Source organism: Sebastes umbrosus, chromosome 12, assembly GCF_015220745.1.
Source record: "Sebastes umbrosus isolate fSebUmb1 chromosome 12, fSebUmb1.pri, whole genome shotgun sequence".
Lineage (NCBI taxonomy): Eukaryota > Metazoa > Chordata > Actinopteri > Perciformes > Sebastidae > Sebastes > Sebastes umbrosus.
In genome coordinates, this window is record NC_051280.1 from 20,400,467 (window position 1) to 20,428,055 (window position 27,589).

General features: G+C 40.4%; 2 protein-coding genes across 2 annotated transcripts; both read left to right on the forward strand.

Annotated features, from left to right (window-relative positions):
* Positions 1 to 3,079: 3,079 nt before the first annotated feature.
* On the forward strand, positions 3,080 to 13,750 carry fndc7a (fibronectin type III domain containing 7a). The gene is made up of 14 exons (XM_037786373.1): positions 3,080 to 3,253; positions 3,755 to 3,773; positions 4,721 to 4,978; positions 5,104 to 5,364; positions 5,951 to 6,208; positions 6,292 to 6,546; positions 7,207 to 7,461; positions 8,891 to 9,148; positions 9,325 to 9,582; positions 10,002 to 10,256; positions 10,440 to 10,703; positions 11,755 to 11,784; positions 12,020 to 12,056; positions 12,709 to 13,750. Exons 1-13 carry the CDS (start codon positions 3,197 to 3,199, stop codon positions 12,049 to 12,051), a joined length of 2,460 nt encoding a protein of 819 aa, XP_037642301.1. The 5' UTR covers positions 3,080 to 3,196; the 3' UTR covers positions 12,052 to 12,056; positions 12,709 to 13,750.
* A 5,642-nt stretch (positions 13,751 to 19,392) lies between these two features.
* LOC119499168 (fibronectin type III domain-containing protein 7-like) lies at positions 19,393 to 26,321 on the forward strand. Its single transcript, XM_037788418.1, has 11 exons — positions 19,393 to 19,399; positions 19,494 to 19,727; positions 20,199 to 20,468; positions 21,213 to 21,473; positions 22,852 to 23,112; positions 23,820 to 24,080; positions 24,164 to 24,424; positions 24,971 to 25,231; positions 25,317 to 25,577; positions 25,682 to 25,942; positions 26,044 to 26,321. The coding sequence occupies exons 1-11, from the start codon at positions 19,393 to 19,395 to the stop codon at positions 26,319 to 26,321; spliced, it is 2,616 nt and encodes an 871-aa protein (XP_037644346.1).
* Positions 26,322 to 27,589: the final 1,268 nt, after the last annotated feature.

Genomic DNA, 27,589 nt, shown 5'->3' on the forward strand with positions numbered 1-27,589 from the left:
CCCTCTGATTGTTCAAAAGACTCTTCAAGTTGATCTCTCACATTTAAAAACAGATACAGGATTAGCCTCATATACCAGTCAGTTTCTGAGACACAACAGGGTCTGGAGTCAAACATTTCAGTGACTCATGTTGAACGTGTAATAACATTTTTAGTTTACACAGTTGTAGAATAACGCCATTACAGAAGAACCTAATCTTAAATGAAGAACCTAATCTTTAGTTGAAAAGCCAACACACTGTGCTGTATAATAATAGCAATGTTTATTACAAATTGTCAGCAGCAGTATTTATGTAGAATATTTATTATTATTAGCCGTGTGAAACCTTAACTGTGCACCAAAGTAACTTTATGTAGGTTGTTACACCTCATATCAGTTTACAAATATTGTCAGTGAATCATAGACAAAAAAAAGTGCACACGACACTGGTTTGAAACAGAAGCAGTGTGTGCGCATGTGAAAACTGCGTACCAAATTCTGATCTACGGTTTCATCCCCCTATAAGAGAAAACACTGATGGTTTCCCAACATAAAGATAAACATGATTAGAAAAGAGAGCTCATGTATTCAATATCTAACAGGTGCAGGAAAATGACACATGGAAAACTGTTTCACCCCAATGTGATGATCAGACGACTAATGTTTTCTCAGTTAGGGATATCTTTATGATATTCATGTCCTTATCCAAAGCAAGGGGCTACGGATTTGACATGGATTACAAAAAGTACAGAAAATGCAGCTTGTCATTGGTACTGTGACCTATTACACCTGCAGGGGAGTTCTCATTTTTTGACGTCCTTCCAAAGATCTCTTCAATTTCTCTCTTTAAAGGATTTTATCTGCAGTTTTTGTTTGTTTTCTTTGGGAGGGATGTCACCATTTTATTCAAAGTGGGCCTTTGGAGTGCTGCCTTTTTGTCTAAATATCTCTTGGGGATTAAAAACACTTAAGTGTTTTTCCTTGAGGCAGACCACCCAATTGAAATTGTGCTTCGAGCAGCCCATAGTCTGATCTGATTTCCACTGAGCAGCTCCACTGGAGTCGTGGAGGGTTGAGGGCGTGTCAGTGGTGGATGCCCTTGAAAATTTAAAGGGAAATCTACCAGACTCCAAAGTTAAACTATCGGTGAAGTATTATTACTAAACTATAGTTTATAGCTAGTTGTGCTAATTAGTCCTTTAAAGAGGACCTGTTATGCTTTTGTGCTTTTCCCCTTTCCTTTAGTGTGTTATATTGTTTTTTGTGCATGTAAAAGGTCTGCAAAGTTACAAAGTCCAAAGTCCACGCCAAAGGGAGTTACTCTCCCCCACAGAAACACTGCTCCTGAATTTAATAATACCTGCCTAGATTGGCACGCCCTCAAACAAAGCTAGTTAGAGCGGAGTTGGAGCGGAGTCCAAAGACTTTTGTCCGGTTGACCAATCACAACAGTAGGCCGGCTGACCAATCAGAGCATTAAACGTGTTCTAGTAAAAACCCAAAATACAAGTATGCACCTGAAAATAAAGATAAATAGTTCTTTTTAAAATGCACAATAGTGATTATCCAGATGTCATATGTGGAGGACTTGATCAGATTATAGTGTTCATTATTATTCACGATTTTTCAAGTCTGTCCTAGAATCAGATTTTGCTTGCATTTATTCCTCCTGTCCATACTGGCAATGAAGATCTTTCCTAATCAGCTTCCGATAGTCAGTAATGAGGGAGAAAATCCATAGTCCTCATTCTGTGCAAAGACAGGGAATTTTGTATTAAAAAGTATTTTGAGGATACCCACTTGATTTTATTAACTCAGACTGTTGAAGCCTCATATTAACTTCAGATACACATTGAATAGAGTTTTGCACAGATTGAGGACAGTGGATTTAGTGTCCCATCACTTCCATTGGAACCATGTTAAGAAGGAATATTTTAATGTCCAGAAGGAGGAATTATAGACAGACTAAAGTGAACCTATCCTAAACAGATACAGATCTTCTAACTTGTGCAGAATCTTAACTTGAATTTAAGTATCATTCTTTGTTAGCTGTGTCTGAAGATTTCTAAATGTCCAGTGATTCAAACAGTCAACAACATATACAAAGTACGCTGGAACATTATGCACAAAACGATCAGACTGGTGAATTGGGAAAACTGACACTGTTGCTTTTTGTTCTTTGAACTCTGTGAAGATTGTGATGATCTCATTTGCGTGTTGAATTTTGATTCCCTCTTTTTGACCTTTATACACAAAAGAGTTTATCTGGTCCCATCTTCATAAGGAACACCTGACGCTGATACTCGGCCACCTGGGAAAAGAAACGCTTTTATAATAACCTAGCCTCGCCTTTGTCACCTAAACTGGAATTATTTGCACACACAGTACTGTACATACAGTAAGTACAGTAAGTTAGGGTTATCTAAATGTATGTGTGTGTTTACATAAGCCAGCTTGTTTCTGCTTGTTTGTCAGTGTTGTGGTGAAAGTAACGATTGACCTCAGTTGACTCTGAAACAGATGTATCTGTATGACAGAATATCAATAAGTGTATGGCAAATGCTATTCTTTATTAACACCCAACCAACACGTCATATCTATATTTACAGTAAACAAAGTGTTGAAGGATTTGGGTTGACATATTGAGGACAAAAAGACTAATTGCTCAAAAAGAGGTTTCAAAGACATCATCGTGGAAACCAGAAGACATCAACTATTGTTCGGATGAAACCTTAAACAGGCCACAAAACTTCCTTTCAGGCACAGAAATAGGTCATCACTTGTATAAAGATATCTATTTTATGTAAGGGGTAATGATGCATGTTTCACAACTGGGATGTTAGGGTAGTTTCTTCTGTGGGTACAAAATATGTCAAGACTATGAGACAGGAATCAATTTGTGCATTTTAAAGACAAAAAGTCACAAGTTAAGTTAAGTTAAAGACACAGTTATCTACATCCTCACCTAGCAGAGATGAGCGTACTCGTCTCGCTGTGATAGGACACCCAAACAGGGCTGTGGGGAGGAGTTACAGCCTCTAGGCTCTTTGGTATTTGCTGAAACAATAAAGGACCTGTCGTTTCATCTGAGAGAGGGAGGGAGAGAGAAGAAAAAAAAAGTCAAATTTAAGCCTGAGCTGCTTCCCTGAAGTCATTTTTTGAGAGACAGCGTCACACATCTCGCCTCGAGGCAGTGAGTGATAAAAACACTGGAAGCATGAGAAGAATACAGTTAAAAATGCTGAAACTTTTACTTTTACTGACCATCACAGAGGTAAGAGATCATCATTTTCTCATTGTACACTGATTTTCTCTTAAATGTTTTAACAAAAATAGAACAATTTTAACATCAACAGTGTCATTGGCATGTTTTCTCTGTATCTTTGAGACATATTTTATACATCCAGATAAATACTAGTGGTAACACATGAACACAGGCTCTTTTGAGTGTCACTGCTTTCAACGAGTGCTTGTGGCATGCCCAACCTTAGCTCAATAGACAAATTCATTCCGACCTGAAAGAAATACCTGCGCTGACCAGTCCTGAAATCTGTGTTGAGTGAAGGTAATGTGCAGCCGCCTGCCTCTCATGCGCCAGGAATATGATACAGGCATAATATCCTGAGGCATAATTAGCCTCAGGATATACTGTGAGATACCAATACTGTAGCTTGTTACTCTTGGAATGATGTCTTGAAAACACTATTTCCTGTTGTTTATCATCAGGTTATTTTCTTGTTTCATTCATTAACCTGCCATATTTTGTCATTTTCAGATCTGTGCTGCTCAGATTGGTAAATCTTCTTTTACATTTGCCTTACTTTATGATTTAAAACTCAAATCATGTTCAGTATCCCTTGATTTGAAATCACCTTGAAAAGCTTCAGGACATTTTTCTACACTGTTAAGAATTTCCCAGTAAAATAACAGTAAAGAACTGGCAGCAGGGTTGCCTTTATGTTACTGTAAAATTAACATTATTATACTGCCTCTGAAATGTACAGCTTTGTACTGTTAATGAAAAATACAGTTTGAACTGTTTTTTTTTATTAATTTCACAGTATTTTACAGTTAATTTACTGTTTAAAGATACATTATATAGCTGTTTTTAACCTTTCTTTTACATTATCTTACTGATTTGTTTTAATGCACTATTTAGGTTGTATTTTTTACATACATTTTAATAAACATTATTTTTGCCTAGATGAATAGACTTAGCAGGTTACAGACATAGGAATAGTCACACTAAATACAAGTAAAGGCACTTGTTAGGAAAAAGGCTATAATAGACTTGTTGACACTTTTCCTAAAATGTCTGTCTATAGCTGCTACAAGCACAGAATGCAAACCAGAACAACATGTGAGTGAAGAACAGAGCTAATTCACTGATTTTACAATCATGTACAATGTACAAGCCTCACATGTGCAGATCAGGTCCCAGAATTAAAAAACATACTGCATGAAACTGTTACTGATGATACTTTAGACAGTTGATCAGCAGTAAAGTGCTGTTTTTTAAGAATGCATTATAGTTCAGTTAAAAACGGCCCATGAGCGTAATTTAACAGGTTTTCTTTTGTATTAACAGTAAAGCACTGTTTTTAGCAATAACAGGTTAATACTGTTGAAACCCTGCTGTAAATTAACAGCAATTGTTTACAGTGTACCCACAATATGAAAACACCACCTATAAGTCTTTTTGAATGCATCCCATCATTGTTTTCCTCTCTATCTCCCTCAGAGATCACTCTGTCAGTGTTTACGGTCACGTCTAAGAGTATAACAGTTCAGTGGATCGAATACGATGACGCCAGCTCCTACAAGATCACAGCAACACCCAAGAACTCCCCAGAACCATCCGTCTTTGCTCAGTTCAGCGGCAACACCGTGATGGGCTCAGTCATATCCCTATCACCAAACACAGTGTACACCATTCGGCTAGAGGCCATGGACAATGCTCTCAATGTCCTCAGCTCTGCAGAGACAGAGGATATAACAGGTCAGTGACAGCAGGGAGAGGGGAAGGAGGAAAATACAGAAAACAGTCTTTAGAGTATTGTGATTGTAAAGCGTTTTATTTTGTTATCTATCTAACTGATTTTACATTTATAATTTCTTCTCCAGCGCCTGACGTCCCCACCATTGAACAGGCCTACTCCAAACACAGCGACAGCATCACTGTGGAGTTCACAGAGGTTTCCGGGGCAACCAGTTACATCCTGAGGGCACAGTCGATGGACGGCGATTTCTTCTCCGAGACATCGGTGAGCAGCTCCCCCGGCACCGTGATGGAGCTCCAGCCCTACACGGACTACAGGCTGAACGTCATGTCCGTCAACTCTGGGGGGAGGAGCCAGCCCTCGTACCCCATCGAGGCCAAGACAGGTACGGACCAAAAGCCAAGCCTCGTCCTAAAAACACTTCACACTGTGGCTTGAGCATTTCAAATAGTGATAGAAGATTGAAAAGCTGATCATTTAACACATACTTATGATTTTCACCATGAAGACTAATAATATTATTACTCATAATAATGACTTTTTCCACCCACTTTCACATGTCCAGACAATACACATTAGAAGAAGTTTACTCAAGATGGTAATCAGTGTATGAAGGCTGAAACGCAGCCTTTCTGTTGTTCCTGTAGGACAATAGTTTGTTGGCTCAATCCGCCGGCCATAACGGCGTGTCCTTTCACCGTCCATTGTCACAGAGTCAGAGAGAACGCAGGAGGATGGAAACTGTATCCATCCCTTTGCACTTTACTATTCTCATGATATGAAAAGTGAAACCATGAGAACTGGGTTGTCTCCTTTCCCGAAGGAGTAATGTAACATAATCACAGGGATGTTGTTTCCATATCGCACCTCTTACAAAGAAATTATCAGGACAGTAGAAGTAAGAAATCTGTTTGTCCATGTAAATTTTTTCTCATTACCCCTCATTACTTTCTACCCGGACCTGTCTGTAGTGGTAATGGCGCCCAAGTTCAACACCAGCTCTCCTGACAACAGCAGCATCATTGTGAATTGGGACGCGGTGGAGAACGCCGTCGTCTACACGCTCTGCATCATCAATATGGACTCCAACTCCCGCGTCAAACTGAACACCACTGACACCATGGTGACCTTTGACGACCTTGAAGCGGGGACCAACTACTGCATCAAGAACACGGCCTGGGACTCTGAGGGTCGAGCTGGAGACGACTACACCGACTGCCAGGTCACACGTAAGCATGATGAGACGTAGTAGAACATGAATGTAAGCAGATGGTGCTACATTTCCATCATTTCCTTCTGGTTTCACTTGCAGGTCCTCCAAGCCCAGATGTGATCCTAATCTCGATGGCTCCGGGTCGGGCTCTTTCGATGGCTGTGTACTTTGGGTTGGTGCAGGGAGCTGAGAAATACATGGCCTATACCACTGATGGCCAAAACTGTACTTCAACAACTAACGGCTACTGTCATATTAAAACTGTGGAGTGTGGCCAGAACAGCTCTGTCTATGTCATAGCCTTTAACAAAGCTGGGCCCAGCAACCCCTCGCAACCAGCAAACTACATTACATGTGGGTATATCACACAGCCGCACACAGTACAACATACTTATATGCATTTGGCATAACACACACAAAATCCTACATGTTTAAAATCAGAGGGCGACCTACGGGTCTGAGAAGTGAAGTCAATGCAGAAGTGTCTTAAACTTGCATTCTTTCTAACAGCCAGCAGGGGGCGACTCCTTTGGTTGCAAAAACAAGTCTGATTGTATAGAAGTCTATGAGAAAATGAGCCTACTTCTCACTTGATTTATTACCTCAGTAAATATTGTAAACATGAGTTTATGGTCTCAATCACTAGTTTCAAGTCTTCAATACAGCATGATGTTCATTTAGTAAATTATGGTCCCATTTAGAGTCAAATAGACCATAAAGCAGGGTATGCTTTAGGGCGAGGCTACCTTGTGATTGACAGGTCGCTACCACGGCGTTGTTCGGTGTGGAAGTTGTTGTAGTTCATGAAAGTTAATTGTAAAATTTTGGTCATCAAAAATGTCTTATTCAGCGACCCTCTCGTGTCACTTCTCAATGTGACTCTCATATTAGGAGAGTGGTATCAAGCTTCTCATCTAACTCTCATCTAGAAAGCTAAATAGTATATTTCCCAAAACTATTCCTTTCAAAGTGATTCTTATTTTTTCCTAACCTCTATCTCTCTTTCTCTGACAGATCCTTGTCTCCCAGACAACATCTGGGTGGAGGAGCCCGAAGCAGGCAACTGCTCGGTGGTGTGGGATGAAGTAGAAATGGTGGATTACTACATGACTTTCATAAAGAGGGACGACGGGATGGAGAAGTCATGTAACACCACTGAAACCAAATGCCCATTTTCCTGCATGTGTGGCTACACCTACCTCACCACCGTCTTCCCGTACAACCAGGCCGGCTCAAGCCCTGTCGCAAACGTCCGCAACTACACCACTAGTAGGAACAGAAGCACACACACACATCTAGCACCACCACAAACACGTTTTTGTTATCAAGTTAAAGGATCAGGCTTTTTGGCAGCTAACTCTAAAATCTCAAATGACAGAGCTTCCCTGAATTCTCCACCATGGCATTGTTGTAAAATAAATAGACCTATTCCATGATGGGAAAAGAGCAGGTGTCAATAACACCATCAAAATGGCTTTATTCTATTTAGGTGTGACCCTTCTCTCACAATACCACTTCCTTGGTATTAAAGGAATACTTCACCCACCAAATGGCCGTTTGTATATCAATGTCTCACTCCGTGTTACCTTGAATTCTTAAAGAAAACTTTGTTTTTCTCGCATGCCTGAAGTAAATGGGGGCCACATTTAACAACAGCAAAACTATCAAAACATCCGAGTACCAACTCTCATACAACTCAGTATAATCCAAGTCTCATTTATCCAGTCGTATGTTCACTACTTCCTAAACACATACAACTTCGCTAAAACCTTACTATTTGAAACACTTCTGCATAAACAGCCTCATGCTCGCGCAGACCGGACGAGTCTGAAGTGTTTCCAATAGATTGGTTTTGACGAAGATGCATGTGTTTAGGAAGTAGTGAACATATGACGATAAATGAGACTTGGATTATACTGAGTTGTATGAGAGTTGGTACTCGGATGTTTTGATAGTTTTGCTGTAGTTAAACGCTGCCCCAATTTACGTAAATTCATCAAGACTTTTTTCAGTTTTTTTGATTCTCCTTTCACCATAGAGGCATGCAAGTGTTTTTCAAGAATTAAAGGTAACATGGGGTGAGTAATTGATATATAAATGGTATTTTTTTGGGTGAAGTATTCCTTTAAATCCTCTGAACACACACACACAGGTGTTTTCAGTTATTCTGGCTGATCAGACCTCTGCTCAGGTTGAAGGTGGGCAAAGTATTCACTAATAAAGTTGTAATTTGTCCCACCCTAACAGGTGCAACAAAGCTAACAGGAGACTCAGGAAGATGTCAATCAATTACAGTCTAAACACGCCCACACAGCCCTGTCTGATCAGCTAGATTAACTGAAAACACCTGTGTGGGTGTTCAGAGGCTTTAAGCACATTGGCATGGCTTTCTGGGACACATGGCACGGAGCCCATGTTATTAGTTACACCTGCACCTTTTCTGATGTTTGCTATTGAAAGTGAGAACTGTCGATAACTGAACACAACAAGATCCTTTGCTAAAACAAAAGTAGTGCGATAATGAACTACCTAAGTTTCAAGTACATGCAAGTAGACATGAGGTGAAAACAATGACTGCCTGGAAGGTGGAACATAATTTTCAAACATGTAAAATCATCAGTATGGTCCTTTTCACAGTGTTGAATATTATTATTATTTGATTATTCTCACCTATTTTCTCCTCCCCACCTCCCCCCAGTTCCTTGCTGCCCACAGAATGTCACCGTAGAGCTCGTTTCTACAGAGACCCTGGAGGTCATGTGGTCGCCGGTCAAAGGGGCCGAACTGTACAAGACGACAGCGGCACAGACCAACGATGTCATCCACTGTAACGACACGGCGCCAGTGTGTGCGCTGTCAGATTTGAAATGCAACACAGCTTATTCTGTGACCGTCACACCTTGCAGCGAGTTACGAGGATGCAACCTCACCTGCGCATCCCACACACATGAGACAGGTATTAACGGGGCTATTTAGAGTGACATCTCACCTCATACATACATACGAGAGTGGTATCAATCTTCTCATGTAACTCTTGGCAAGAAAGTGACTACTACTTCTGACTAGTGGCAACCTACTTCTTAAAAATAATTTCTCACTCCGCTGCATTATGTGTTTTTGGTATGAAAACAGCTCCGTGCGCTCCAGAGATCCTGAATATGACTAAGACCAACAACTCCACATACAAAGTCCTCTTCACTACCCCCAACTCTCCCAACACAAATTATACCATCACAGCCATCGGACGCTATGACTCAAGATCCTGTCATTCAACAACCAACTCCTGTGAGCTCACACAGCTGCCCTGTGGTTCAACCTATGAGGTCATGGCGGTGGCCACCACAGCTGTGGGGAGAAGTCTACTTGGATTCAGTAAAACTCTGGAAACAGGTATTTTGAATGTCATGTCAAATCTATTTTATTTATGCACCCCAAAACCACACATTTGTCTCAGAGGGCCATTTGCTAAAGTCATATTGGATGTAAAATATTTGTATGTGATTCTATTCCAGCTGTACCATTTAACAATTTTGTCAATTTTAGTTATCCTACAAATAATATAAAACACTCCACCAGCAAAAAAAGTATGAAAACATGCAATTGGTAGCTTAAAACAGGGGAGTTAAATGCTGATCTTGTTGGTAATAAAAGGCTAAATAGGCTTCTTCTAATGAGAATATGAGCTTAAATAGTTTACTTCAAACGTGTTTATCACCTGTGACTCACATGAGTGGATGATTATGGAAATATTCTCATTATACATGCATTCACTACAGTATTGATTATTGTTTTCTAATTGACTCCCCAAGGTCCGTGCTGCCCCGTGTCTGTGAATGTGACCCAGGTCACCCAGGCTATGACTAACGTGACCTGGTCACCTGGCAGAGGAGCTCGCTCCTACATCACCTCCCTGACGTCCTCCCGTGGACACGCCAAGTGCCACACCTCGGACACCCACTGCGTGATGGGATGCATCACTTGTGGCACCAACTACAGTGTCAGCCTGGAGGCCATCAGCAGCACAGGACACAAGTCAGAGTGCGCATATCATGGATTCTCATCCAGTAAGGACAAATATATACATGTACACCCACACAAAAAAGTAGTTAGGGATGTTTAAGAGTGTGAGGCGAGGGGTGAATGATAAGGTTGGACAGTTGGTCAGTAGTAATGTAATTTCTACCACCAGTATGTTCCTTGATTCGAACGCCACCACAAACTCAACTTCTCAAAACTCATTCTTTTAGGTGCCTGCTGTCCAACAAGCATCAAGCTCTATCGCAGGGCCAACTACACCCTCAGGGTGTACTGGCGCTCTCCAGGCCCTCAGATGCACAAGCATGAAGTAGTGCTGAACGGGACGGCAGCCAACTACACCTGTATCGCAGCCGCCGGCAACAAATACTGTGACATCCAGGAGGAGATGTGTGGGGACGTCTACACAGTAGTGGTGGCACCAGTGATACAGAATGGGATCAAAGTTAGCTTCTGTCAACCCAGGAGATACTCGGGTGAGTCCTGAAGCGGATGGAGAGTTTAATTAATGACTAGAGTGATTAATATCACACATTTGTTCTTATAATCTGTGCTGTCCTCATACAACGGTTCGTACGATATCTTACGAAAAATTATTCCTCATTTTTCGCGCGTTTTCCTACAACAAAACTACTTATTTAGGATGAGGAAAAGATTGACTTGGTTAGGTTTAGACAACAAAACTACTTAGTTAGGTTCAGGAAAAGATCGACTTGGTTAGGTTTAGACAACAAAACTACTTAGTTAGGTTTAGGAAAAGATCAACTTGGTTAGGTTTAGGCAACAAAACTACTTAGTTAGGTTTAGGAAAAGATCGACTTGGTCAGGTTTAGACAACAAAACTACTTAGTTAGGTTTAGGAAAAGATCGACTTGGTCAGGTTTAGGCAACAAAACTACTTAGTTAGGTTTAGGAAAAGATCAACTTGGTTAGGTTTAGGCAACAAAACTACTTAGTTAGGATGAGGAAAAGATCGACTTGGTTAGGTTTAGACAACAAAACTACTTAGTTAGGTTTAGGAAAAGATCGACTTGGTTAGGTTTAGACAACAAAACTACTTAGTTAGGTTTAGGAAAAGATCAACTTGGTTAGGTTTAGGCAACAAAACTACTTAGTTAGGATGAGGAAAAGATCGACTTGGTTTGGTTTAGACAACAAAAGTACTTTGTTAGGTTTAGGAAATGATAGTGCTTTGGGTCAAAATAACTCGAAGTACGGAAGTTACATGACAAATAAATCAACGTTGACTTCTGGTTCCAAACGTGGTATGGACACCGGTCTCCTGGGTGAAAGTCCGGTGTTTTTTGACCGACCCATTCATCCCGACCTCCTCCCTATGTGGCGTTTGTAGCTCTTTATACTTCCTGGTTAACGACGTGGATTTCATAAAAATTGATTTTTGTGGGATATACACAAATTACAGTGCATTACTTTTCGTAGGTATAGCTACGAACGGTGTATGAGAACGGCCTGATGATTCGTGGTAACAATCTGCATTAATGTGTTTATTTTCGTTTTTGTTCTCAGTTCTCTGCCCGGGAAGTAATGCTGGTATGGGTAAGTATCCTCTAAACTGTAAACTTCACATTGTTAAATACACATATTTGCATCTTGCTAAGAGTTAGATGAGAAGATTGATATCGCTCAGACATTAGAATGGCATGGATCTTCTAATATAACTCTCAGCAAGAAGGCGAATAAGTACCAAAACTTTTCTTTTAAACACTACAAGTTATGAGCTGTTTGAGAACTGCTACTGCACTGAAACCATATCTCTCTCTCTCTCCTTAAGTGATCTCTCGCGGAAGACGAAGTGTGGATTAATTGCGGTAAGTTTATTGTTCCTCCCTCCAGATGGGAACGCACTGTCTTCAGACCACTTAGTTACGTAACAAACCTGAGACAAGCAACGTGCTTTCCTTGACTTAACGGTGTTCTGTGATTGTGATCACGTGTGAAAGACGTTGACGAAAGCTGCTTTCACATCTATTGGATGCATCTATTGAGCTTCTTCACAGCTTGAAGGGTATCTTGTGACAGCATCATAATCATCCATAAATTGACTGTGCCTATAGCAGTCAGGTATAACAATAGGCGTGTTTGAGTAGAGCATATAGACGAGCACAGGTGAGGCTGATCTCTATCTGTCTTTTCCTCTGGGACCTCAGTGTGTCTATAAAACATGGGGAGGAGAATGAGGGGAACGTGACTCAGGTAAATGAAGATGGAGAGCTGCTGCAGGAACGTGACTCGGGTATCTTATTGTGTCTGTGACGATAGATAAGATAATGGATATTTAATAGCCACTGACTCAGTATGACAAGGCTGTATTCTGTTTTTTGTGTATAAAGTTCCACAAAGAAAGTTCTCTTTGCACAAAACAACCACTTATAGAGTGTGATGAATCAGTATCTGTAATAACCAGTTTTCCCACCAAGTCCAGGGTGATAATCCCTCTCTCTCGTCTTTCTCGCCCAACAGTGAACGCCCACGGCCAACATTAACAGAAGATTGTGTTTACGCCAACGACAACTGCAAAGATCCAATGTACCCAAAAGAAATATCAGTTTTATTTAGGAATATCTCTGTTTTGTTGTTATCAAAGTTGTTTAGAGTCTGACAAACTGTTTCCGCTGAATAAATCTGAATAGTATGGCTGCAACGATTATTTTCATTGTCGATTAATCTGTCGATTGTTTTATAGATTAATCAATTAGTTGTTTGGTCTATAAAATGTCAGAAAATGGTTAAAAATGTCAAGATGACGTCCTCAAATGTCTTGTTTTGTCCACAATTCAAAGATATTCAGTTAACTGTCATAGAGGAGTAAAATAAAACAGAAAATATTGACATTAAGAAGCTGAATCAGAGAAGTTTTAAATTTTTTTTTCTTAAAAAAATTACTTAAACTGATTAATCGTTTATCAAAATAGTTGGCTTTTAATTTAATAGTTGATAACTAATTGATTAATCGTTGCAGCTCTATTGAATAACAAAAGTTAAAACACTGAATTAAAACAAAAAAATATATAAAAGATGTCTTTTTAATAAACAAGTGTGGGCATATTCTCCATATTGCCACTTGCTTTTTCTGCTATACCTCATGTTTAATCAATGCAGTTGTGACTTTCATAATGACTTGATGTAACCTCAACATGTAATGACGTTTAGTAAAAATGAAAAAGAAGCAGAAATAGCAACTTTACAGTGAACCTCCCACATGAATGTATCATGGCAACAGTCATTCAGAGACAAAATCTATTTAAAGTAGGACTTATCCAAGTAGAAGACCTCCACACGGCGGCCGTATGACGTGCCTCTGGTTGGTGACCCAAAAGAGGGTCAGTTGAAAGTGGAGCAGCAGGTATCCATCTCGCTAGCCTGGAGAAATGCATGGCAGGTCCTGTGGATGATATGTCTGATCAGATTGCTGGAGATAGATTCAGTGTTACCTCTGCTCTCATTGGATTTGTTTCCTCTCTGTTGACAGACGACAACAATAAAGCACATCCCTACAACAATACAACACCGTGTGCTGTCAATCATCTTGTGTGAGCTTTCTTTACAGTGTTTTGTTCAGGTGTGAAGGGTTCGATACCTGAGCTATATTCAGTCCTCCAAAAATACTCCAGAAACTAATCCACAGGAGGAACTTCCTGAAATAGGTCTTACTGTTAAGACTTTCACTGACCTTAAAAGTGTTAACTGACCCGAGTGACTCTGCTTGAGCTTATTGCTCATGTTTTATACATTCCAGGCTAGTAATGATGATGAAGACCACTCTATTAAGGCTGTCCCCTCTTAGTCAATTAGACGACTAATCAGCCTTGTTGGTCTTAGTCGACGATTTCTTTAGTCGATTAGTCTTCTTTATGCTTTTTTCATGCTGAATGCTGAATTTCTAAGAAACTTCTGAGCACATCTCTGATAAACACGCGATTTAAAGTGGTGCTTTTGTGTGATCCTTTGTGGAAAAACCCAGTTTTACAGATCTGTCGATTAAATCAACTAATCAATTAGTTGACAAAATCCTATGAGTGTTAATCGACTAAGAATTTCTTTTGTTGAGGACATATAAGCGAAAGAAAAAATCTTAACAGGCTACTTGTTATTGAATCCTATAAAATACCAATGAATGATGTTTGCTTCAATCATGTTAAATCATAGTTTTGAAGTTTAGTTGCACACTATATAATATAGTATATATAATATATACACATAGAAATGGCCATTCTTCTTTAACAGATGTGCTTTTATGTGAGGCTTACTCTCAGAAGGACAAGGTAGAGCGGGATTGTACTTTTTGGAGTAGAAAAACTTGCTGCAGTACCCTGTACATTTGTAGCTCAAACATTTGTACCTTCAGAAGTAAATTTAGTTTTCCATGTGGCCAAATGTAAATTGGTTAGTTATGAATTATGTAATCATTAAATTGCTATGAAATAAAATGAAAGATGTAAATCAGTGTTCAAAATCACTGTTGCTGAATCAGGGATTTATAAGCATGAATATTATTAAGAAACAGTATTGACGAAGCACTGTATGAAAATGTACATAAACTTATAGTATATTCTAAACATTGTTAAAATAATATACATGTGTATATGTATTGTTTAATGATTCATAATCAAAGGAAAAAGGAAGGCAATGCATTTAATACCTTACTGCAGCAGCAGGTTTAACCTTAGTAATAGAAAATGTGCAATAAACTCCCAGTGTGTCTTCAGGTCTACAGGATTACTGGAGTCTGAGGACTATTAACAGAGCTATGTCCCCTAAAATTGGGGACGACTTTTTTACACTTTTGTGGGGAAGATATCCAGCTAAATAAGGTGTTAGTAAACCAAAAACGCTTTTATAAATAAGAGCATGTCAGGTTAAGGAAGATGAGCAGTGATGGATTGGGACTTTGCAAATCTCAGTACTCCTGTATCCAAAGCATGTAGGCACTGAGGAGATGCATGTATTTAACATGTAGCACAGCCATAAAGTCAAAACACACCTTTTTATGGCCAAGAAAGTCAAAGGCATTTTTTTTATTTAATTTAAAATTGTATTATCAATCGATTTTGATTTCTTTATATGAGAAATAGATCAAATCTATTTTACAAAGATCATTTTGTGAACCAGGATGTTGAATACCAACCATAATGGACTCTTTATTACCTGCTAAAATGGCTACAGGGATTTCCTGTTCACAACATGTACAGAATTCCCAATTTGAATCTCATTGTATCCTGCTGAGCGTGTTGCATACATGAATGTGATAGCTTGTTGCAGTGTGTGACAAAGAGAGCTGTTGACAATAGGTCTCCTCTCTGCTTGTCTTCAGCGCTATACGTCCCAGTTTGAACATGCAAATTGTCACGTGAAATGTATCCACCTGAGTGTTGAGTAGCTTGTGGGAACGAAATGTTCCTGAACACCTGCATGTTTTGTGAATGTTTTAGAAAATCCACCTCTGGGATTTTTTGGCTTGTCCTGAATGTATACAGGATGAAATATCATACTGGATATTGTACAGTATATAAGTAATCTAAACTGAAAAGATTGCATCATCCTAAGATCTGAAAAAATGATATCAAGAAAATGCAAATACAAAAGCAGCTGAGTAAAATGGGATAAAGTGCATGTTGGTTTGATAAACATTGCCTGAGCTGTAATCCAGTGTGCAGATACTCTCTCTTCTTTTCTAGTTAAAGTGGGATGAAGCCCACAGTTAAATTACAGTATACAGCAAACTGTTACAGTGGATCAATAGTGGAAACACAGACCTGACACACTAAAAAATCAAGGCAATAGTTGTACTATTATTGTACTAAAGAGACAAAACACATGATGGACCTCAAATGGTTCTCTCCACCGCTTTGGTTGAATGATCAAGAATCTTTGCTGGTATTTAAATGTACACAGTGTCTTCTCTGTCCATATTTTATTTCTATTTTTCCCATTTCTTCTTCCTGTGAAGCAATTGTGTTTTGAAAAGTGCTTTTGAAAAAAAGTTTGCTTATTAGTAATTCATTGTTTGATGGCTTCAAACTGCTCTGACGTTTCGTTTGATGTGTTATCTTTTATATGACTCTTATCGGTGATTTTACATGAGACTTTCTTTTTTTTATTGTTGATATTTATTTTGTGCCGTTACTGAAAGAAGACATTTCTAATCTCAGCGAGACATACCTAGTTATAAAAGTTTTAATTCTAAATTCAATACAAAAACAAATTACAGCCAAAACATTAACAATATGAAAACCACAGGACATATTTTTTTTTTTTTTTATCTTAGCACAATAAGGGCAGCTATTATGCAATAATGCGACAGAATAACGACAGAACATTTTGCAAGAATCAATCCAGGAAGGATGTCACTTCCAGTCACTCAGCGTGAGATCATAATACCTTACAGCCGGCAAATCCTGCTCCATTTACTAGGAGGTCAGCTTTATGAAAGAAATACAGATATTTAGGGAATATCAGCTTGTGTTTTCACATTCAAACAAAGACTTACAGGAATGAAATATCCCGGTAACATGGAGGAAGTGCAGTTTGAGTGTAAATGGGTGGAGGATTGAAAGGGCCCCCACCTCCGCCTATAGACCACACACTTTGTTTCCTTCTCATGATGTCAGGGAGCCCACGGGCATCTACCTGTCCTCGTTTAGGACGTCCTGATTGGTTCCCATAAAGTTGATCTACAGCACTCAGCAGCAGAGATTTCAGAAGAGCTGCTGGGAGCAGAACCGACATATGGAAGTAACGCACTGAAACACTGACAACTACAATGGATAAGATGTGGATGTTTTATTCAGCAGTCGTCCTATTGTCTGTCATACAGGTAATTATACTTTTTTTAAACTCTTTTTTTGCTTTAACTTCATCATTCTTTAATATAAATATATATAGTATGTATTATATATTTTGTAATAGTTTCTAACTAATATATTTTGTCTTCTTTTAGACACAACATGTTTTGGCTACAGGTGAGTGTTCTGTTGATGCTACACTGACAGTGATTTCTAGATGATTACAATTCTTTTCCATCACTGATATGGAAGAGAGATACTGATATGAATGTTTATATGTATTAGGTTTCACAGTGAATCTTCATATCTATATAGTTCATCTTTACTTTTCTATATTAGATAATGTATAACATCATATTGTCTTAACTGTGGTCTCAAAATAATACGCACCAAGAAATGGGGTTTTGATCAAAACCATTTTAGAAATTAATACAAAATTAAAAGTCACAAAAATCGACTAAGAATATGGACCCCTATTAGTTTAAAATTACAGTTATTAACCAAACAGACAAGTTAAAGAAAATATGATAGCAAAGGAAGAAAGAAATGCAGCTGCTCGAAGGTAATTGTTCTGGCAATTTATGAATGCCAATTAAGATTATGTGTATCTTGATGAGCCAGTAGGTGGATTTGTGTTCATTATTATTGTCTCATGCATAAATAATATGCGCAGCCCAAACAGGCTTACAAGTCACCATTGTTTAGAAAATAAAGAAAAGAAAAAGGCAGAAGTGGTCTTGATCGATATGGACAAAATCAAATATCACAATGTTTTTTACCAAATACCTTGATATCGATATTAGGACGATATTGTGCTTTTACAAAATATTTACACAATGAGATTTTTCGATAAATCATTAATAAATAATCATTAGTAATGTGGATATAGTGAGTAAGTGGGTAAATAATAGTAGTAGTAAAAATAGAACAGCTAGAACAGTTTGGTAAGTTCAGAAAATGACGTCACTTTACTGTAATGCAGCCTTTAAAACCAGGAAGAGACAACACTTATACCATATTATGATATCCAAAATTTAAGATGATATCTGAATTATGATTATTATGATATATTGCCCAGCCCCACTTGAGCGGTTTCCCTTCAAAATACAAACACACTGATGGTAACTGAAAGCTGGATTAGATGGATTGAAGGTTTGATTAATTGAAAATGATAATAGCTGCTGCCCACCAGTAGAGGGCCACCGCCTTGTGAATAAAAAACAGCCCATTTACCAGTCAGTTTTAAATATGTTTATTCATGCTAAAACTTCTTAAACATATTTCTTTCTTTCTTTTTACAAAACAACAAACAATTCTTGATGTTACTGAAGTTAGTCTATGGAATTATAATTTAAGGCTGTTCCGAATACCAGTTTTTGGGCTTCGAAGCATCGGTGAGAGATATTCGAAGCTATTCGAAGCTTTGTGGCGCGCTGCAGCAGGCTGACATGTTCTTCTGTGTGTTTCTCTCCATCTCCCCCGTTTCAGTGCCGCTGCTGCACTACTGTACACACATGCACTTCTGCATACAACAAACAGCGATATCCGTCTAAGAATAACTAATAACTAATGAATGTTGAATATTAATAATGAATAATATTGAATGATTATTCCTTATTGTATGGGCTATTTTGGGATTGATACATTATCATTACATACTTATATATAAGAAAATAACAAAAAAATTAAAAAATGAAGCATTCAAATAGTGATTTGGAGGTTGATTACCATGGCAACAATCGAAGCTTCGAAGCATTCAGGTCAGCCCTATTTTGTGCCTCAGTTCTGACCTCGCAACAGGACATTTTGAGTACAAAAAAATATATTTTGCAAGCACATACATTATATTTTATAACATAATAATTTGCTCAAAATGTGCTCAGAATTGAGGCACAAATATAATTCTCTCTATATCTATCTTATATATATATATATATATATATATATATATATATATATATATATATAATAATTAGTGGCATTTTTTCCCTCATAAAAAAAAAATCACTAATAAAATTAAACTAAAAATCATTATTATTTTACCCTTTTAATCTCAAATATGACAGTTATATCCCACAGGTAAAAATCTTCTTCTCTCTTTTTTTCAGGATGTAATATTACGTCAGTGACTTCTCCCTCAGCATCAGCACTGAACATAGAGTGGAGCGGCTTTGCTGGAGCTACGATGTATTCATTGGATTTGAGAGCTTTGGGCTCCACTAGTGTCGCCACAGTGATGTTGATGTCGCCTGCACCCAGCACACAGAGGCTGGTTCGAGGGTTAAGACCCGGATCTGTTTATCAAGTCACATTGAAGGTCTTTCAATATTACACTTTCGTGTGCTCAGATGTTGAAGTAGCCATGACAGGTAATGTCACCATTTTTTAAACCTTGCCAGTTCAACAAAACAGAAGAATCCTTGTGTTGAAACTTGTTGAATTCTTCATCTTACTTTCCCACAGTGCCTGCCACATCTCAGATCATCTTTTCCAAAGCTATTTCCAGTACATCTATAAAGTTTAGGTGGTCCAACGTCACAGGGGCGGACAGCTACATCTTGTTTGTGGAGAGGCTGCTTGGTTCTCCTGCAGAAAAATACAACCAGACCTTCACAACCCTGGATGGACAAGTGGACGGCCTGACTCCTTCTACAGCTTACAACTGTTTCATTTTCTCATCAAACAGTGCCGGAAGAGGTGCCCAAAGTAGTGTAAGGACAATCACAACATGTAAGTGTATTGTTGATTCAGACGGCATCATTTATGTAATGCAGAATAAGAAGTTTGATACTAAAAAACTACTTAACAGCTGGTTTACTAAAGGGATTTCCACTCAAATGAACATTTATATAACAAACATGACAAATGTCAGCATTTAAAAGAAAAAAAGAAGATCTGTTTCATCAGACAGGTGATCAGAGAGGGGAGAGGACAAGAGATGGGGAGACAGTCAACCAACCTCGTGACGTCACAGGCTAGAGTGCTGCAACATGGCCGCGCTCTTGCCATGAAAGATTTAACGGATCTTCTTTTTTCTCTTAAATGCTGTCATTTGTCATGTTTGTTATATGATTGTTCATTAGAGTGGAAATCTCTTTAGAAAACCAGCTTAACTTGGTTGAACTTTTCATTTCCACTTTAAATAACACCTGTATTTTCTCTTGGAAGTGGTGCCGCCACCAACCGGTGTGACTATTACATCGACGGGAAAGAGCACAGCCCGGGTAACGTGGAACTCTGTGAGTAGAGTCCTGCTCTATCAAGTGGCCGTGCGTGACAACGGCAAACCCAGCAACGCCCCGGTCATCAGAACCACTTCGAAGACGTCCCTGGACATCAGTAACCTGGAGCCCTGCTCTACATACATAGTGGGAGTTTCATCAGTCAACTTCTTCTTAGATCCTGGGGAGGCCTTTAATGTTGAACACAATACCTCCAGTGAGTATTTTACAATTCATTTTTCTGAATGGATACATTCATTGGCCTTACTTCCTCCATGTTTGGGGTCCCACAGACCTCCACTGCTGCATGACGTGGGAAAATAATAATCATTAATGCTAAATCACCCAATATTTAGGAAAGTATTGAAGCGATAATTATTCCGTTTGCCACAAAGTGAGCTTGCAAATCAGATGAAGGTGACAAAATATGGAAATCACCATAAATAATAATGTTGTTAATACAACAAATATGTCATGTGTTATATGTTCTATGGGCTATGCATAGGGCTGAACGATTTGGAAAAACTATCAAATTTTGATTATTTTAACTGATATTGCAATTGCGAAATGATTTGGGATATTAGAAGGAATGATCATTTTTACATCATTATTTTCATTTTCATTGAAAGACTAATTAAAATGATTATGCTGTGATTTTTGTGGGGATCTGTACCAAACAAAGATTGCGATTGCGATTGCGATTGCGATTGCGATAACATTTTGATTATATGTGCAGTCCTAGCTATGCATGAGCATGAACAAATATATCATACCATATTTCATAGCTGTTTACAAGAAATTCTCATAAAATTTGGAAAATTAGTCAAGTATCGAACTGATAAAACAACGTAGTATGTTTTTGAGCTGCTAAAAAGGGCCCAGGGCCGCCAGGACCAAACGGAACATTAAGATTTAGCTGAAGAAATATACTGAACATCTGTATCATCTGTTTTTTCTCCAGCCATTAAACCGGTGACGTCCATCTCTGTGGACTACAGCTGCTCCAGCGGCTTGGTGAACGTTACTTGGGATTTGGTATTTGGGGCCAGCTCGTACAAAGCCTCGGCCGTCGATAGCACTGGTGCAGCCCTTAACTGTACATCGGCCTCCAACAGCTGCCACATCACCATGCTCAAATGTGGTGAGAAATACCTGGTCCATGTGACCGCCATCTCTGACGACTGTGAGAGTACCTCCAACATCACCTACTTGTTCGAGACAGGTGAGCGGAGCACCTGCTCAAGTGGAAACCACAAAACGTGGCTTGTATTTGTCTCATCATTCCCCTTTTCATTCTCCTTTTACTGCTTGTATTGTCTCCACCTTTCCCTATGCCTCGTCACCTGTCTGTATTTGTTTCCCACATGCACGCATACACCTTCTCATTTTACCTCTCACTGTCACACACACACACTTCTGGAAATACTGTACTCTAAGCTCTTTATCACACAACCTTCCCCATAAGTCTGTCCTGTGGGAGGCTGTTTAGGTTCCTCCCATTGTGTCCTATGGTCTTTTCTCAAGCTAAGCGGTGAAACACACCCTCTCATTAACTACCGAGACCTGCAATCCAACACCCGTCAGTCTAAAGCTCTTTACAGCCTATTGAAGTCAGGGAGTTATCTCAAAGGTCAGCTATAGCATCAGTCTCGAAAGTGAAAAGGTGAAGGAGACACACACACACATACAGTTCGCCCATGGAAATGATCTAATGTCTTGAACCAACTAGGTTTCGTGGGAAGGCGTATACTGTAAGTAGCACGACATTAGACAGTTTGCGTATCATGAGGACGCATTTGAGGCTTTTCGCGTGTCATTTGTACACCATGCAATAAAACTACGGTAACGTACGCAGTTAGGTTGAGGCAACAAAACCACAAACTTAGGTTTAGGCAACAAAACCACTTAGTTAGGTTTAGAAAAAACATCATGGTTGGGTTTAAAATAATTAAGTAAACTAAGTAAAATGATGTACAGAAACAATGTAACATAAGTACGGAAAAAAACGTCACAAACGTCACTAACGTAACAAAACACCGGTCTCGAACACTAGTCTCCTGTTTGAAAGTCCTGTGCTAGTTGGACCCATCCTCCTCCCCGCCTGCTCGCCAAAAGCAGTCTTTCTCGTTTTTTATTCGACATCACTAGCTCTGATCGTAGCATATTTATGCGGATGCATTTACATTGCAGTCAGTACATACTACATGGTGTACAAATGACATGCCAAAAGCAAGACAGGTGTTCTTATTGCAGGCTAAATGCCTTGTGCATTATCGTGTCATTCATACGCCTTTTCGTGCAAACAGGCTGCTAGCACACACTCCTGTTTACTTTATGAAGTGGTGAATGTTACAAATGGGTGAATTACAAGACTGGAGTCAAATCTCAGGTTCTATTTGAGGACTTTCAAACAATAGAAGGTGAATTGCTCGACTGTGCAACAACACAGTGCATCACATGATTCACTCATCAATATAAACTCCACTGCTCTCTGCATTGCTGATCTTCTTTTCCCCTCATTTAGACAGATTTTAAACATATTCTACACCCTTATTTCGTCCCTATTAATTGTGCTTTAATGTCTCATTTCATTCCCCCAGTTCCCTGTGCTCCAGCTAATCCTCAGACCCGTCACGACTGCTCCAGCAATGTGATCTTCTTTAGCTGGGAGCCCACCAACAACACCCTCTTCTATGTGGCGACGGCTGTGGACAACAGTAGCAAGACGACTGAATGCAGGACCCCAGACACCATATGTTACTTCACTAATACGGGCTGTGGTCAGTACTACACGTACACCGTGTACGCTGTCAGCACTGGATGTAACACCGAAGCCAGCCAACCCATGTTTGTCCGGACCTGTGAGTAGGATATGATTTGTTTACATAGAGGGCTATATAAAGTATTTGTTGTTATTTTTCTGAAATTGTAATCATTTTGGTGATAGTATATATTTGTTTTATAAATCCCATGAAAATACCCAAACCAAGTATTATAAGTAGTGTAGCCAAAGCCTGATATATCTTATTCCTCTGTGTCACAGATCTTCATTGTTATCCATTAAAAACATGTTAATGAGCCACACCATCACAGTGATTAACATGTTCCTTCATTACAGTGAACATGTAGTTTATTTTGAGTCAATCCCACATACACCGTCTTGTCTGCTAAACTGACTAGAGCACCAATTGTGTACTACTCCGCTGCTGAAAATAGTCCCCAACGAATGCACTATTTCCTCCTGTTTGGGTCACGTTTGCTAAAAACTACAGTGCCCAGCTGTTTTGGGAAATTATTTAGCCTTTTGAACAAACATGATTGTTGGATATAATTGAATAAACCCCAACAGGGTGATGCAGGACCCTGACACAAATATATTAACTTTATCATTATATTAATGAGGCCAATAATTAGACTTACTACAGTATTGGTACACTTGTTCTCACATAATACTTTAGTTTTTAATATATACATGGAATTAATGTGGCATCTTTCCAATGTCTACTTGTGGGAAGACAAAAGAAGAGCGAGTAAGTAACTCTTTATATATTTCTCTCATTTCCTCCAGCTCCTTGTTTACCAACGAATGTAAAGACGGGAGAAGGGTGTCACTCTGACAAGCTGGTCACTAACTGGGATCGTGCTGCTGGAGCTCTTTCCTACAAGGTGGAAGCACAGGGGAACACCGGAGAAACCTACAACTGCACCTCCTCCGACGAGAGCTGTGAGGTGACCGGGGTGCCGTGTGGTGAACACCTCAGTATATTTATCGTCGCCTCCAATGACAACTGCTCCACTAACAGGGTGTTGGGAGATGTTGCTCAGACTGGTATGTACTGGGATCTCTGAGAGACACTAACATGTGATGCTTTGTTATTCTGACTTGAACACAAACCTTTCCCCTCCCTCCAGTTCCCTGCGCCCCTGACAATGTCGGAGCAATAGTCGACTGCAGCCAAGACTCTGCCAGAGTTAACTGGACGATGGGCAGAGGTGCTATATCCTACTATGCCATTGCTGTGGATGAAAATGGGAATTCGCACAGTTGCAATTCAAGGGGCACCAACTGCTTGATCGAAGGCCTGAGATGTGGACAGAATTACACTGCCAGCGTTATCGGCACCAACTTTAATTGCAACAGCAGCGCCAGCAAGAAGGTCACCTTTATGACAGGTAGGTCAGAAGGTTGGATTACATTCAAATTTAATTTACATCTATATTATTGATTCATGATTGTATCATCAGGAAGAAGACACTGCAACACTGCAAGATTTGTACAAAGTCTGCATTCACACCAGGTCAGGCGTTGCGGCGATGCACCATAGGGTTGTGTGGCGGTGTGGGAGAGTCACTTTAATCGCCCATTAACTGCGCCGATTAACGTATTTGGTTCCCTCATGGCTGGGCTGTACATCTCTGGATCGCCGGTTACGTAATTGGCCACCGCGGCATGACGTCGAGTTGCGTTTCTCCAAAAGTTCATATTGCCGCTGCGGTTTGTTTTTGGCACCCCCTGCGGCCGCCGCAGCCCAAACACACTACACCCATTCAAAATTAATGGGTTAACCTGCGTTTTCGCCGCAACGCCTGATCTGATGTGAACGCAGCCTAACTGGAATCTCTCCTACACATCTCCTTCTAGTTTTTACAAACATCTACCTCCTTTAAAAATGGATGCACTGTGCATCTAATCGGCTAAATCCTCTGCCTCTCCATCAGCTCCTTGTCCTCCAACCAACATTGTGGCAAACAGAGACTGTGATGCCAACCACGCTGTAATATCCTGGCAGGGCAATCAGCGCGCAGGCCTCTACACAGCCACCATAAAGGATCAGAGCGGTGCTCAGCTCAACTGCACAGTCGACTCGGACATCTACTGCAAAATCACCTCTCTGCCCTGCGGAAAGACATACAACGTCACCGTCACCTACAATGATGGAAACTGTGCGTCCACCTCGACGCCTATCAGCATGGACTCAGGTAGTAAAGTAAGAAGGGTGAACTGATTCCGTCTGGAAGAATAATGAATATTACACTTATGATGTCTGGTCCTCTCTTCTTTTAGTGCCATGCAGTCCTGAGGATGTGAGGGCCAGTGTGGCCTGCGTTACCGGCGAGCTGGCGTTCACCTGGAACGTGTCAGCTCCTGCAGAGAACTACAACGCTAGGATCTCCAGAGGAATGGGTCATCCTCTGTACTGCAACTCTACAGAGACACAGTGCACCACGGGAGGGTTGTTTTGTGGAAGCTCCTACAGGGTGACCGTCTCCTCCGTCACCGGGACGTGCTTCAGTCGGCCAAGCACAGAGGTCACAGTGCAAGCATGTGAGAAAGGCAGATTTATCTCATCTTTAAGGATGTAGACGCAGCGGCAGGACTTGTCCTTGAATGCAGTCTCAAACTTCTCCTTCATCTTTATTTCCCCTCAGTGCCGTGTCCTCCCACCAACGTCACAGCCGTGCACGTGTGTGCTCCGGATCCAGTTCCTGTGTCGTGGGTGGCCAGCGACAGTGCCAAATACTACACTGCTGTCGCCGTGAGCAGCCGAGGTCACAGGTCAGAGTGCACGACCAATAAAACTTACTGCAGCCTCCCTGGACTCCAGTGTGGGGAGGTTTACACCATCGGTGTGTCAGGAGCTGATGACAACTGTACAGGTCAACAGAGTGACACTGTCTCTTTGAACACAGGTAACACGACACTGAGCCACCAGCAAGACTTATTCCTATTAAATAATGCACTGTCATTCATAAAGACTTATGAATAAAGTTTGATTTGTGTCCCTCTCCAGAGCCATGTCCTCCCTCTAATGTATCCAGCCAGCTGATGTGTAGCGCTGCCACTGCGCAGGTGTCTTGGCCCCCCGGTCTGAATGCAGTGAGCTATAACGTGACAGCCACCAGCAACGGACAGACCCTCACCTGCAGCCGCCCCAGTCCCAACTGCACGCTGAGTAACCTGGTTTGTGGCCAAGCGTACGACATCCTTGTGACTGCCACTGACGGCACCTGTGTCAGCAACTACAGTGTCCCCTTCAGACAAGATCCAGGTACTGAGAGAGACATTTGATCAGACCTACCACACGTCTTCTGTGACTGGCACTCAGTCTGATGTGATACTGCTCTCATGTCTGTATGGTAAATATGAAGCTAGACGATGGTCAGCCAGGAGACTTTTTGCTTAGCATAAAGACTGGAAGCAGGGGGAAATAGCTTACCTGCTTTACACTTTATAGCAAACAGTATCATACTTGTCTGTATGTTTTTGTCCTTGCAATGAAGGGAGAAAACAAAAATAAAAACATGCATTTGATTCCAGGAAGTCACTGCACCCCGCCAAGAAACAGTCCCCCACATAAACCCCCGTAAAACCACAACTTGTCATTTTTACACATCAGTTTTTGTATGGGATACAAAAACAAGCTATAATGTGTTGTGAGCTGTAGAAGTGCCGGTAGGTAGAATTTACCAACATTTGGTGGACAGAGCTAAGCCAGCTGTTTCCTGTCTTTGCACTACACTTTGCTAACCTGTTTCTGGTAGTTTCATATTTAGTGGTATCAATCTTCCCAGCTAACTCTCAGCAAGAGAACAGATACATATATTTCCCAAAATGTCAAACTATTCCTTCAAGAACTTCCAGTTCTGATTAATTCACATAATGTTCTGTCTCTGTTAGTACCATGCGCTCCAGAGGACTTCAGTACGCAGCTGATATGTGGCACTGATGACGCAACGGCCAGCTGGAACACGTCCGCCGTACCCCTCAACTACAGCGTTACTGCTATGCCGCTGGCTGGAGATATCAGTTCAGTGATGTGCCACACTAGCGGCGCCAGCTGTAGGCTGAGTGGTCTTCAGTGTGGACGGACTTATAACGTCTCTGTCAAAGCTTCCTCTGGCAGCTGCATGGGACCATATAGCATCCCGCAGATTCTTCAGACAGGTAATGCAGATGTTGATGATGTAAGGATGATCATTTCCACAAGCTATATTTTGTTTATTTCATGCGCTGTGATATCTTCCTCCAGCACCGTGCCCCATTCAGAACTTAACAGCAGTGACAGACTGTGGCACAAACTTTCTTCTGGCCTCCTGGAACTCATCTGTTGGTGCCACCTCCTACACAACGACAGTGACGGGCCCCGGCGGCTTCTCTGAAACCTGCTCCTCGTCCAACCTCACATGCTCTGTCTCCGGCCTGCAGTGTGCCAGTCGGTACAACATCACCGTGACATCCCAGAGCAACTGCACCAGCTCTCCGAGTCAAACTGTTCTGACGACAGGTTGCGTTTTTCATATTTTTCTACATTTTATGTAAAGCATTTTCCTTGACTT

What these genes read in the sequence shown, in the direction of transcription:
- fndc7a (XM_037786373.1), top strand. Translation starts at nt 3,197, where the DNA reads ATGAGAAGAATACAGTTAAAAATGCTGAAACTTTTACTTTTACTGACC. An exon ending in ATCCCACACACATGAGACAG is followed by an intron (nt 9,149 to 9,324) that starts GTATTAACGGGG and finishes GTATGAAAACAG; the next exon opens with CTCCGTGCGCTCCAGAGATC. An exon ending in CAGTAAAACTCTGGAAACAG is followed by an intron (nt 9,583 to 10,001) that starts GTATTTTGAATG and finishes TGACTCCCCAAG; the next exon opens with GTCCGTGCTGCCCCGTGTCT.
- LOC119499168 (XM_037788418.1), top strand. An exon ending in AGAGGTCACAGTGCAAGCAT is followed by an intron (nt 25,578 to 25,681) that starts GTGAGAAAGGCA and finishes ATTTCCCCTCAG; the next exon opens with TGCCGTGTCCTCCCACCAAC. An exon ending in CACTGTCTCTTTGAACACAG is followed by an intron (nt 25,943 to 26,043) that starts GTAACACGACAC and finishes GTCCCTCTCCAG; the next exon opens with AGCCATGTCCTCCCTCTAAT.